The sequence below is a fragment of the Manihot esculenta genome, chromosome 10 (genome assembly GCF_001659605.2).
Source record: "Manihot esculenta cultivar AM560-2 chromosome 10, M.esculenta_v8, whole genome shotgun sequence".
Classification (NCBI taxonomy): domain Eukaryota; kingdom Viridiplantae; phylum Streptophyta; class Magnoliopsida; order Malpighiales; family Euphorbiaceae; genus Manihot; species Manihot esculenta.
This window is the reverse complement of record NC_035170.2, coordinates 24,657,870-24,672,218: the sequence shown is the minus strand read 5'-3', so window position 1 is coordinate 24,672,218 and position 14,349 is coordinate 24,657,870. Positions and strand designations below refer to the sequence as shown.

General features: G+C 39.9%; 2 protein-coding genes across 2 annotated transcripts; one reads left to right on the top strand and one right to left on the bottom strand.

Annotated features, from left to right (window-relative positions):
- The first annotated feature begins 520 nt into the window (after positions 1–520).
- Positions 521–1,561, top strand: LOC110624378 (auxin-responsive protein SAUR68). The gene has a single exon (XM_021769475.2). The coding sequence runs from the start codon at positions 1,041–1,043 to the stop codon at positions 1,476–1,478; it is 438 nt and encodes a 145-aa protein (XP_021625167.1). The 5' UTR covers positions 521–1,040; the 3' UTR covers positions 1,479–1,561.
- Positions 1,525–4,115, bottom strand: LOC110624266. The gene is made up of 6 exons (XM_043960640.1): positions 3,745–4,115; positions 3,562–3,657; positions 3,200–3,240; positions 2,952–3,069; positions 2,647–2,727; positions 1,525–1,951 (listed from the first exon to the last, which is right to left on the bottom strand). Exons 1-6 carry the CDS (start codon positions 3,928–3,930, stop codon positions 1,895–1,897), a joined length of 579 nt encoding a protein of 192 aa, XP_043816575.1. The 5' UTR covers positions 3,931–4,115; the 3' UTR covers positions 1,525–1,894.
- Positions 4,116–14,349: the final 10,234 nt, after the last annotated feature.

Below are 14,349 nucleotides of genomic sequence, written 5' to 3'. Positions count from 1 at the left end.
GTAAGATTTTTCTCCAGCATTCAACAACCTTGACCATCATATTCCTCCAAATGAACACCATCGCATTCAATAGTAACTTTGCGTGCCAACCCTTAAGCCTACCGTTCTTGTTAGAGGTATGGTCTTCAACCCGTAATGGAAAATGGGCACCTTGAATAATTATTTAATGCAATCAGTCCCACTGCTCAAACCTGCTTCTAAGAATAGCTTAGACTTAAATGCGCAACATCTTTTCAGCCAACGAGCTGCACCACTTGTTGGCAAGCCCTCTCTGATCATACTGATGATTTGAAATCTAAAAAGAAGTAGATTTCTGTGTATATCAGAAAACTTAGTCTGAATGGATAGTGTGCTGAAGGAAAAAAACTATTCAAAGATTTTATACAATCTCAACTGATTGAATTTATTTCTTTTTATCAAATAAAATTCATTTTTTTAATTTATAAAATCATAAGTAATTTTATCAGGTAAGTAAAATAAAAATAATTTACTTAGCTCAGAGACCTGTAGGACAACTTAGCAATACAAAATTAGAGACAGGCAGCAAGAAAGGTTTCCTTGTGCATTGGCCGTTCCTGGACAGAATGGGTTCAAGACGAATTGTCTTTTCATTACCTCATAGATCTAGACTACAAACACCAAACTTGCACAACTCTACAAGCTTTCACCAACCCCATTGAAAATAGAAACAAATTCATCTGAACTTGGAGAGGTTCAGTTTCTTGTCCCCTGTTATGGCCTATACGATCTCATGACTTGATTAGATAGACATGAAAATCATGTGGTCCACTTTGATGGGTTGATTTTTTAGCATAAGCCAACATGCCCACCCCCAAACAAGTCCTCATATGCACCAATCACATGGTTTGGAGCTCCATGAAAGTGACTTTACTTGTGGTCCCGGCGTTTATATATTCAGATCATTTCCTTTGCCCTCTATCCAAATCAAAAGATAAAACATTAGCAACATTAAATTCTGAAGTGCTGCTATCTCTACCACCTCACAATTTTCCCTTGGAATTCTTCCTTTTAGTAGCAGGATGATCAGCACCAAGAGACTCCTCAACTCGGCACGAAAATGGGAGATGCTAGCTGCTTTAAGGCGAAAAAGAATCATCCCTTCACAAACCATTAGAGAAACGAGAAGTTATGGCACGCTAGAAATGGCTGAGAAGGGTCATTTTGTTGTGTACTCTGCTGATCAGAAACGATTTTTACTTCCTTTGGAGTATCTTAACAATGAAATTATAATAGAGCTATTCAATATGGCGGAAGATGAGTTTAGATTGCCAAGCAAAGGGCCTCTTACGTTGTCATGTGATGCAGAGCTCTTGGAGTATGCAATTTCCTTTATCAAACAGCAGGTTACTGGAGATATAGAAAAGGCATTGCTGATGTCCATAGGTAGTTGCTGTTCGTCGTCTTTCTATGTCCAACATAGAGAAACAAGCCATCAATTACCAGTTTGCAGCTTCTGAAATATACAATTAGATATTTAAAGTAATGCATGCTAATGTACATTGACAAAATATAATAGAAGTCTCAGATTCTTTTATGATCAGTTTCGTCTCCATTAAGAATAATTTCCATAACTGATATAGAACATCTGGGTCGCACAGAAAATAAAAATGAGTACAAAATGAATTTTGACATGTATCCCAGCAAGCACACGACCTGTAGATGCATAGGCACACTGAACATGGGACACACTTGATAATCCTAACTAGTTGGAAACTCTGTTTATAAAAAGAAGATGTGTTCTCCTGCCTCAAAAAAATCTAACAGGATAAATCAGTGAGGCAAAAGCATATAAACATGAGATTCGCAGAACTGGGGCTCACAGAAGTCACTTCACTTCTAACTGATATCTGAACAACGGTAAGCACAAATGGCATCAAACTCTTTCCACCACAAGCAATTGTTCAAGTTCCTCCCTCCGCCGCTCCAATTGCTGTGCTTGTAATCCATGTTAGTTAAAACACAAAATTCTAGTAACAACAATTATCAAACAGAAATATTCAAATAATTTTTTTTTTCAAAAAAAAAGTCTAATATAATCTATTGCATATGTCTGCACTACCCAGCATGCAAGAAAATTCACAGTATACTCAGAATAATCATGTCAACAGTTTTGAAATATGGCCGTGTAACAGCAGATCAAACCCTAAATGCTGTCACCTTAATCAGCAAAATGGAGAAGTAGATTAACACAGACCTCAATTAAAGATCACTATAGTCACCATAATGTTTATATTCTTCATGAGACCTTTCAACAAGCAACTTTGCAATCTCTGCTCAAGGCATGGATGAGCTTTACAGAAAACAAATATTTTACTTGAAATAGTCTTGTAAGAATCAATAGAACATGTGGTCTTATTTTAGGGACTGCAATAAAAAGAATCTTGAAGAAACAAAGCAAAATCATTATCCTAGGTTAGTAGATGATGAGCTCAGTAAATGAGCCGCTTATCTATCTAAGAACTCATATTTCAAAAGAAGCTTACATCATGCCTTCACCCAAACATAACTGCAGAAAATAGTGACACATACATATTCAAGCTTGGAATGAATCATCAAGAAGAACCTTAAGGATTCTATTACAAATTTACAACCTATCATTTCTTTCTATTTTAAAAGTTAGCTTACCTCCAGATCCTTGAGTGCCTGCTCCCGTGTAATTTCCTTGTGCTGGCGAGTACGTTTGAGATAGCCAATGCATAAAATTCCCTGGAAATTGAAAATATTAATTTTTATTTTCCTCATTCAATCAACTAAGATATTTTAAACATTAGAACTCAACTAAAGCACATAAAAAATATAGTTAAACAAAATAAACAGTTACTAAGTAGATTATTAAATTCTCAGGAAAGAAACGAAATTCATCAGGAAAATTTTTCAAATTCCAAAAGAGTCAAGTTAAATGTAGGGAAATAATTATTTTGTCATCTTACCGAAACAACATAGACCACACCACAAGCAAGCAGCATATAGCTTGCTATATTTTGAAGAAGAATAAGATTCTTCTGTCTTGCTGAATAGTCAGGGAAAGCTCTTGTCATGACTGCAACACTAAACAGAGGGAAAATAATTCCTTCAAAATTCAAATAAGATTGTTAACAAATCTCTCTCGCTCCCTCTCTCCATTCCCTCTATGAGAATGTATTCGTTTGTGAGCAAAAGGAAGGTTTTTAAAACATACAAGATCTGCAGCATGCCCCTAGCAGCCCAATATTCCAACACCTGCAGAATGTAGAATCAATTTTCAATCAACTAAACCCTCATATGGGCTAGACCTGAATTCTCTCTCCTGCTCTTTTTTTTTTTTTTTTGGAGATGCAATTATGTTTCCTGCTTTCATATAAATGCAATTCTTTTAGCTAATAAATTTTAAATTTTTTTTAAAACCATATTGTATTAGAAAGCTAATAAATAATCATAAGTAGTCTATAATTTGAGAGAAATAAATAAAAATAGAAAAAAAAGCGGGTCTATAATTAGTTTGAGAAAAATTAAAAAAAGGAAATAAATTAAGAAAGCATTTAAAAGTGGGGGGAAGAGGACCTTCCAGAACTTGGTGATAAAACCCCACTCCGTCTCGGCAACCACCACAAAAAACGCAATCACCACCGCGTAACACCGAAAAATCCCATCGAATATCTAAAAGGCAACAAACAATTCACAATCAAAATCTTATATAACTGAGAAATTCTAATCTGTGCGAGAAAAAAAAAAAAAAAAGCGTACATCATATCCTTTCTTGAAGGATCGGATGGCGGAGAGAACGTTAACGGCAATGCAGAGAATAGCAGTGAGAGCAGTGATGAAGCTGAAGCATCTACAAACAACCAAAAAGGGGTCTGGCCCTGGTCTTGATCTCGAGCTGGATGATAACGGAGGAACGGCCTCTCCACCTCCTCCGTTTCTCGCCATTTTTACAAGTAAAGCAAGAAATTGACAGAATGAATCGAAGAATTTCGTCTAACTTCTGAAAAATTTTAGCGGTTCTATAGTGAGACTTGGATTGAATTCATTTTCTGATATTACTGTGCATTTGCAGCTTGTTTTGTCTGTTGGAAATGGAAAGCCGAAATTATTTCTTTTCATGGAAGTAAAGATAGACATGCAGGCCGGAAACGAAACGTGGCGATTTGAGTGCTAAGAACTGCCACGTGGCCCTCCGTATTATTTTCGAATTTTCCTTCACTAAAATATTTTCCTGAGCTGAGCTCTTATACTGAATTTATCTATCTGCATTATTATTATTATTATTATTATTATTACCTACGTCTGTGAAGTTTGAAGTTTTTCATCAATGTCTTTTTGTTCAAAGACAAAATAGGGAGAGAAAAGCTCGACTGATTTTATTACAAACAAAAAAAAGGAGGTTACAGTGTTTTTAGAAGTATCTTACTTCTTTTATATACCAGATAATAATATGTGCACAGTATATGCCATAAACGAACTAATTACAAAGTTACGACTCAACTATGTACGAGTAGAAGATGACACACAATGGAACAACACACTTTAGATATAAAGTTATAAACAAATAAGAATAAAGCGATATAGTTTTAACACCCCTTCTCAAGTTGAGATTGATAAAGGTAAAAGATTCAACTTGCGAGTGAGGGTGCCATAGCAATAGGCTGGTAAGGTTTTGGTGAGTATGTCTGCCAATTGTTCTTTAGTAGAGAGATAATTAGATAGCATGAATCTCTGTTGGAGTTGATCTCGGACCAGGAGGCAGTCTATCTCGATATGCTTCGTATGCTCATGAAATACCGGGTTGGCAGCAATGTGCATGGAGACCTTGCTGTCACAGTGCAGTGGGATGGGCAATTAGATGGTAATCTGCAAGTCCTGTAAAATATAGTTAATCCAGAGGAGTTTACATACAGTATTTGCCATTACATGATACTCAGTCTCGGCTGAGGGTTTAGAAATTGTTTCTTGATTTTCTAAGAGATAAGGTAGGGTTCCAAGTTTATACAATATCCAGAGAGTGACTTTCTGGAATAAGTGCAAGCAGCCCAATCAGAGTCACAGTAGGCATTCAGTGACAAGTCAGTACTTACAGGAAAATAGAGTCCTTAATGCAAGGACCCTTTAAGAAATGAAGCACATATAAAGCAACCTCCCAATGGGGCTTTCGGGGCATGCTCATAAATTTGCTCAAATGTTGAACAGCATAGCAAATATCAGGTCTTGTGAGATTAACATAAAGTAGTCTGCCAAGAAGCCTTATGTACAAATCAGGCTTATCAAAAGACTTTCCTGAATCAGGAGATAAATGCAAGTCTTAAGGCAAAGGCAGGAGGCAGGCTTACAATGAAACATGCTTGCATCCTTTAATACAATCCAAAATGTATTTAGTTTGACTAAGAAATGTTGCTTGAGAGGATCTAGCAACCTCTAGACCCAAAAAGTATTTCATAGGTCCCAAATCTTTGATAGTGAACTTCGAATGTAAAGCAATCTTGCATTCAGTAATGGCACAGAATTTTTAGTTAAAATAACATCATCAACATACACAAGCAATACCAAAATCAAAGTACCAGTGTGTTGTGTAAAGAGACAGTGGTCATGGAGGGATTGCACAATGCCTAAACCCTTGAGAAAATTGGTGAACTCAATGTTCCATTGTCTAGAGGCTTGTTTAAGCCCATACAAGGACCTTTTAAGCAAGCAAACTTGCCCTGGCTGGGCTTTGTGATATCGTTAGGGAGGTGTCATGTACACCTCTTCATCTAGATTTCCATACAAAAAGGCATTATTGATGTCCAATTGAAAAATTAGCCACTGTTTAGAAGTGGCAAAAGTAATGAAAATTATTACAGTTGTAAGTTTGGCCACAGGAGAAAACTTGTCTTTGTAATCCAAGTCCTCTATTTGGTTGTAGCCTTTGGCCACCAATCGGGCCGTATATCTTTCTACATCCCCATTTGGTTTAAATTTCACTTTATAAACCCATTTACAGCCTATTTCTTTTTTTTCATTAGGTAAACTGGTAAGAACCCAAGTGGTGTTGTTTTTCAAGGCCTTAAGCTCTTGCTTCATGGCCTCAACCCAATGTGCATCCTTAGATGCTTGAGAATAAGTGCAAGGTTCAGTGACCTTATTAAAATTGCAAATATAAGACTTATCCAAGGGATGAAAGGACATAAAGGATGTTTGCAAAGAATTGACATAATCCTGCATTCAGACAGGGGCTTGTCTTTGCCTTTGAGTCCTTCTAACTGAAGGACATTTCTAAAGGTTATCACTGCTATGACCAGATGGACATGAATCAAGACCTAGACCATCATTCTCAACCACAGGGATAGGAACCACAGAATTCTTAATCACATTAGTCCCTTGAAAGGGGAAGATGTTTTTATGGAAGATAACATCCTTACAAAAAAGGATTTATTACTGATGTTATACAACTTATAAGATTTGTGTGTGCTAGCATAACCTATCATTACAGCTTTAATGGCTCTATCTTGAAACTTATCTTTCTGTGTTCCCACAGAAGTAGCAAAACACAAGCAACCAAACTTTCTCAGGTGAGAATAGTTAGGTGAGATCCCATACAGTCTTTCATAAAGAGTGGTCCAATCAGAATGTTCCATGGGCATTCTATTGATCAGGTAATTAGCAGTTAGGATACATTCTGATCAGAATTGAATAGGGACTTGTGATTGCACTTTCAAGGCTCTGGCAGTGTCAAGTATTTGTCTGTGTTTCCTTTTCACAGCTCCATTCTATTGTAGAGTGTATAGACAGGATTTTTAGTGTATGATTCCCTTGCTCATAAGTAAAGAACTATAATTATGGCTTAAAAACTCTTTTTCATTGTCAGTTCTAATAACTTTAAAGGCAATGTTTAATTGATTCTCTACCATATGAATGAAGTGTTTACTTAAACTAAAGGTTTGACCTTTTAAATGCATCATAAAAGTCCACACAGCCCTACTGTAGTCATCAACAATGGTAAGGAAAAACTTAGCTCCAGTAATAGAGCTGATCTTATAAGGCCCCCATATATCAATGTGAATTAATTCAAAAGGCTTTGAAGCTAAGGTGTGGCTTCTGGGAAAAGGTAACCTGGTCTATTTTGCTAGAGGGCATAAAGGACAGCATCTCATAGGCTCATTGCTAATATTCATGTCTTTAATATGCTTGAGTTTACTAACAGATGCATGCCCTAGTCTATCATGTATGTCATTCATGGTCACCACACAATTATGTGCTTGTTCATATTGCATGGAGTGCTCTTTATTCAGATCCATTAAGGAAAGAGTGCTATTTACAAAGCTGTAAAGGCCAACATTAGAGTTCATGATCTCAAGCAAGTAGTGTCTTATATTAGAATGAGAAAAACTCATCTGGTTTAGCCTGAAAAGGTCTTTCTGTTTCTTGCCTATGGCCACCACCTTCTTATTTAGTGGGTCCTGTATAAGGCAATAATGATTGCATTTCACTATACAGTAGCCATAGCTACTTATCAATTGACTAATAGAAATCTGTAACGATCCGAAAACCGGACCGCTACCGGCGCTAGGATCCAGATCGGCTTAAGGCCGCCGGGACCCGTAGCAAACCTAACATACCTCCTGTATACATGTTAAATCCCATACATGATCATACATATACATAAAACTTTAAACTTCTTCTTTCATTTACGAAGCTTAATCTGTGCATGCACAAACTCATAATCATAAAACCCCACACTGGAGCCCTCATCAAATGCTCCAATGGGGTAGCATAACATACATTAAGCTTGGTTTACATAAACATCATTAAAATATTTCATTAAAAAGATCATGTACCAAAAAGGGATTAACATACATTAGGGCCAAGCACAATTCTATCCTCAATACAATTCTTTACATTACATCACATTATAACATTTTACAATACATGTCCACATCTAACTATTACATAAAACATGACTTCTTTACTCTTGCTGACTTCCTGGTCTATCCCGTACCTGCAAACCTGGGGGTTAAGGGAAAAGGGGTGAGCTACTAGAGTCCAGTGAGCAGAATAGTAAAACATTATATTAAAATTCATGCTTTCATGAAATATATCACATCACAAACAAGTCATATTAAGGATGAACTTGTCACCAATAGCCCTCTACATATCCAATAGTGCCAGAACGTAGAATGGGTCCTGGTCTTTCCCTTACATAGCATATCATAACATTCCAATGTGCCAGGGACGTAGAATGGGTCTTCCTGGACTTTCTCTTACATAGTGCCAGGGACGTAGAATGGGTCTTCCTGGACTTTCAAACCGTATCATCATCATATCATATCATACCATACGAGGACTAATGGGTCATCCAATGTTCATCCACATCAACATCATATTATGCAATGCAACATATTCGTGAATTCTAATGCAAACAACCTAATACATCTCATGGCATTCGTGATGCATGAACATGCTCAAAATTTATTTAGTTACTTTGCAATATAAAGAGTCATTCTACTCACCTCAGGCTAGCTATGAAAAGACTCTGAAGCAGCTATCTCACTGCTGGGGTCCACGGTTCCTCGGGTCCGAACCTACACAGGTGGACTCAAATGAGGGACCAAACATAGACTAACATGACTCTAAACAACTCCCCAAAAACCCCCTAAAACATCATAGAAATCATGCAAAGGAAGGCTGAACAGGGCACTTTCGGCGGCAGGTTCGGCGGCCGAAAGTTCCTCCAGAGCCGAAACTCAGCCACTTTCGGCGGCACCTTCGGCGGCCGAAAGTCCCTTCCAGAGACGAAACTCATGCATGTTCGACGGCACCTTCGGCGGTCGAAACTCCCCTCCAAAGCCGAAAGTCCAACTTTCGGGGGCAGGGTGTAACGACCCGGAAATCGGACCGCTACCGACGCTAGGATCCTGATCGACTTAAGGTTGCCGGGACCCGTAGCAAGCCTAACATGCATCCTGTATACCTGTTAAATCCCATATATGATCATACAAATACATAAAAGCTGTAAACTTTTTCTTTCATATACCAAGCTTAATCTGTGCATGCACAAACTCGTAATCATAAAACCCCACACTGGAGCCCTCATCAAATGCTCCAATGGGGTAACATATCATACATTAAGCTTGGTTTACATAAAACATCGATAAAACATTTTATAGATCATGTGCAAAAGGGATTAACCAACATACTAGGGTCAAGCACAACTCTAAACCTCAATAAACATCATTACATTACATTACTGTACTATGCTTCACATTACATTATTTTCATGTCCACATCTAGCTATTACATAAAACATGACTTCTTTACTCTTGCTGACTTCCTGGTCTATCCCGTACCTGCAAACCTGGGGGTTAGGGAATGGGGTGAGCTACTAGAGCCCAGTGAGCAGAATAGTAAAACATTATATTTAAAATTCATGCTTTCATGAAATGCATCACATCACAAACAAATCACATCAAGGATGGACTTGTCACCCATAGTCCTCTACGTATCCCATAGTGCTAGGGGAGTAGAATGGGCCTCTTCCTGGTCTTTCTCTTAATATAACATAACATAACATAACATAACTTTCCAATAATGCCAGGGGCGTAGAATGGGCCTCGACCTGGTCTTTCTCTTAACATAGTGCCAGGGGCGTAGAATGGGCCTCGACCTGAACTTCCATACTATACCATATCATATCATATCACATCATATTGAGGACTAAAGGTGTAATACCCGGCTAGACTCCGGTATCGAAATTCCTACCGCCCGGTGGAATCTCGGATGTCGGAAACCTCTAGAAGGGTAAAAGCATATTTTTATAAAATGTTTTAAGGTATCTTATGATTTTAAGCAAAAAGGAAATTGAGTTTTAAAAGAAAAAGACTAAGGAGACATTTCCAGGTTTGGCCGCCGAACGTGGGATGGTTTAGGGGGACAAGTTAGGCTTCCGAAAGTTTCAAAGGTTCGGCCGCCGAACCTCATGTTCGACCGCCGAACTTGCAAGAGTTTTGGAGGCACTTTAGGCTGCCGAAAGGTGGTCTGCCAGCCCCTATATAAGAGCTCCATGGCCGAAACGGGCGAGTTTTCTCCCCATTTTTAGCCACGGTGAGTTCTTGCTCTCCCATGGTTCATTTTGGATTTTTTTCCTTCGATCCTTCATATTTTAACAAGCTTTATGTTGATTTGAAGATTTTTGAACAAAAGAGCGAGTTTTGGAAGCTTGGAGACCAAAGAGTTGAGATCTCTCCCATCTCCAAGTTGGATCGTCTCTCCTCTCGTTCTTCAAGAGGTAAGAGTAGATCCATAGTTCCTTTAATGTTTTAAGTAAGTTTTATGAAGTTTTTGGGGTAGAAATGCATGTGTAGGTTTATGTGAAGTTTATGGGTTTACTTTGTGTTTTATGAGCAATGTGTGATGGATATGCATGTTTGATGTGTTGTAGATGGGGTTTAGGATAGTTTGAAGCCCCTAGGAGCTTGTATGCTTGAGTATGCATGTTGTAGAATAGGAAAATGCATGTTTGAATGAGTTGGGAGGCGTTTATGCATATTGAGTTGAGTTTCTCCCCTTCGGGAGAAACTCAGGTTCGGCAGCCGAAGGTTCTTTCGGCCGCCGAACTTGCCTGTGGTAGCATGAATCGGCTGCCGAACCCTGCCCCCGAAAGATGACTTTCGGCTCTGGAAGGGACTTTCGGCCGCCGAAGATGCCGCCGAACATGCATGAGTTTCGTCTCTGGAGGGAACCTTCGGCCGCCAAAAGTGCTGCCGAAGGTGCATGACTTTCGGCTCTGGAGGGCCTTTCGGCAGCCGAACCTGCCGCCGAAAGTGCCCTGTTCAGCCCTCCTTTGCATGATTTATGTGATTGTTTTAAGGTGTTTTAGGGGGTTTTTGGGGAGTATTTTAGAGTCATGTTTATGTATGTTAGGTCCCTCATTTAAGTCCACCTGTGTAAGTTCGGACCCAAGGAACCGAGGACCCCAGCAGTGAGTTTAACTGCTTCAGAGTCAGTAGAGCTTCAGCCAGAGGTGAGTGGAACTAAACTTAATGTTTGAAATTGAGAAATTAAATGAAAGTTTTAGCATGATTCATACATCATGAATGCCATGAGATACATTAGGGTGTTTACATTAGAATTCACGAATATGTTGCATTGCATAATATGTTGTTCATGTGGATGAACGTTGAATGATCCATTAGCCCTCATATGTTATGGCATGATGATATGATATGGAAGTCCAAGCGTGCCTGCACTACGCTCCTGGCACTATGTAAGAGAAAGACCGGGTGTGGCCTGCACTACGCCCCCGGCACAATTGGTTATGTAAGATATGTTATCTATAAGAGAAAGACTAGATGTGGCCTGCACTATGCCCCTGGCATGATTGGAATATGTAGAGGGCTAAATGGTGACAAGTTCATTCTTGATATGATTAGTTGTGATGTGATGCATTCCATGAAAGCATGAACCTTTAATATAAATATGTTGTTATTCTGCTCACTGGGCTCTAGTAGCTCACCCCACTCCCTTAACCCCAGGTTTGCAGGTACGGGATAGACCAGGAGGTCAGCAAGAGTAATGAAGTTATGGTCATGTAATAGCTAGTGTGGATATGAAAAATGTTGATATGTAATGTAAAAGTATGATATAGAAATGTTATGTAATGATGCTTATGAAAGTTTAGAGGTGTGCTTGACCATAGTATTATGTTAATCCCTTTCTAGTACATGATTGTAACGACCCGGAAATCGGACCGCTACCGGCGCTAGGATCCAGATCGGCTTAAGGCCGTCGGGACCCGTAGCAAGCCTGACATATAACCTGTAAACCTGTATAATCCCATACATGATCAACAACATACATAAAAATTAAAACTTTTCTTTCCAAATACATCAACCAAACTCAACCTGAGCATATACATTAACATAACATTGATCCCTCTGTGGGATCTCATCAGTGCCCCTAATGGGTGGCATAACATATGTTGAGTTGGTTTACATAAACATCATAAAAATCTCTAAGATCATGTATTAAAAGGGATAGCAACAATCTATGGTCAAGCACACCTCTAACATCCATAAACATCGTCACATTACATATCTATACTGATTAAGACATTACATTACAATTTGATCATGTCCATTGCTAGCTATTACATAAACATGACTTCTTTACTCTATCCGGACTCCTGCTCTATACTGTACCTGCAAGCCTGGGGGTAAAGGGAGAGGGGTGAGCTAAAAGCCCAGTGAGTTGAACTATAAAACATATTAACACTATGCTCCAATGAGATGCATCATAACACAGACAATTCACATAAGGGTTGGGTGAACTTGTCACCAATTAGTCCAAGCTAACTCTGTGCCAGGCCGTAGCATGGGGTCCTGGTCTTCCTGTCATAACATACATTACTTACCATTGCCCCAGGGCCTCCTCTGGGCTCCTGGTCTTCGAGTCCCATAACCGTGCCAGGCCGTAGAATGGGGTCCTGGTCTTTCCTTACTCTGTGCCAGGCCGTAGAATGGGGTCCTGGTCTTCCTGTCATGGACTAATTGGGTCATCCAATATTCACCCACATCAACAACAATCGATGCAATGCGGCATATTCGTGAAAACTAATGCAATCAGCCTATTGCATAATCATGATGCATGAGACATGATAAAACATTTAATTTCTCAATTTAAAAGATTAAGTTTAGTTCCACTCACCTCTGGCTGACTCTGACAACACCGAAGCAGCCGAACTCACTGCTGGGGTCCTCGGTTCCTCGGGTCCGAACCTACACAGGTGGACTCAAATGAGGGACCAAACACACCTGATCATAACTATAAACTACTCCCCAAAAAGCCCCCCTAAAACATCATGAAACAATCATAGAAAAACATGCAAAGGAGGCCTGAACAGGGCACTTTCGGCGGCAGGTTCGGCGGCCGAAAGTCCCTCCAGAGCCGAAAGTCAGGCAGGTTTGGCGGCACCTTCGGCGGCCGAAACTGCCAGACAGAGACGAAAGTCTCCTTTCGGGGGCAGGCTTCGGCAGCCGAAAGGCTTGCCTCCCTAGCCATGTTCGGCGGCCGAAAGTCCTTCGGCTGCCGAACCTGGTTTCTGCCAAAGGGCAGAAACTTGGCTCCTTTTGCACATTTCACCTCCAAACCTTCCAAACATGCATCAAACCTATTCTACAACACACAAACACAAGCATACATGTTCCTAGGGGCCTCAAATCATCATAAATCCCATCTACAACACATCAAGCATCCACATTGTTCATGAACATACATTTATACCCAAAAACATAACCATAACCTAAACATGCATTCTAACCCCTAGATCTACTTAAAACTTACTTAAAACATGCAATGAGCTTAAGATCGGCTCTTACCTCTTGAAGATCGAGAGAGAGACGACCTAAACTCGGAGTTGGGAGAGATTGGGTTCTTGAACCTCCAAGCTCCAAAACTTTGCTCAAAAGCTCAAATCTTCAAAACAAAGTTAAAACAATGAAAATCTTGAAAGATTTAGAGGAAGAACATCAAAGATTGGTGAGGGACGGCGGAGAGCTCACCTTGGCCGAAAATGGGGAAAAAGCTCGCCCGTTTTTGGCTAAGGGACCCTTTTATAGTGGCTGGCCAGACCACGTTCGGGGGCCGAATGTGCCTCCGCATGCATGCCATGTTCGGCGGCCGAACTTGAGGTTCGGAGGCCGAACCTGGACTTCCCTCACTTATGCTTTCGGGGGCCTAAAGCACACCCGCAACGCATGCATGTTCGGCGGCCGAACTTGAGGTTCGGCGGCCGAACCTGAGTTTTCCTCCAATGCTATTTTCATGCAAAAACTCATTTTCTTTCATGCTTAAAACATAAAACACATTAAAACATTTTATAAAAACATGGTTTTACCCTACTAGAGGCTTCCGACATCCGAGATTCCACCGGACGGTAGGAATTCCGATATCGGAGTCTGGCCGGGTATTACATTCTCCCCCCCCTTAAGAACATTCGTCCCCGAATGTTCCTCAACTAGCACATGCAAGGCATACATATAACAAACACACAAAGCACATAAAACTCACAAGGAACTAACCTTAGAAAAGATAAGGGTATTGCTAGAGCATGGACTCCCGTGTCTCCCAAGTGCATTCTTCCATATTGTGGTGGTTCCAAAGGACTTTCACCATCGGGATTTCCTTGTTTCTCAGCTTCCTGATCTGGGTGTCTATGATCCGCACTGGCTGCTCAACATAGGTGAGATCCTCTTGGATCTCCACATCAGGCTCACTAAGAACCTTGCCCGGATCTGACACGAACTTCCTCAACATGGAAACATGAAAAACCGGATGGATTCTTTCCATTGAAGCAGGCAAATCTAGCTTGTACGACACATT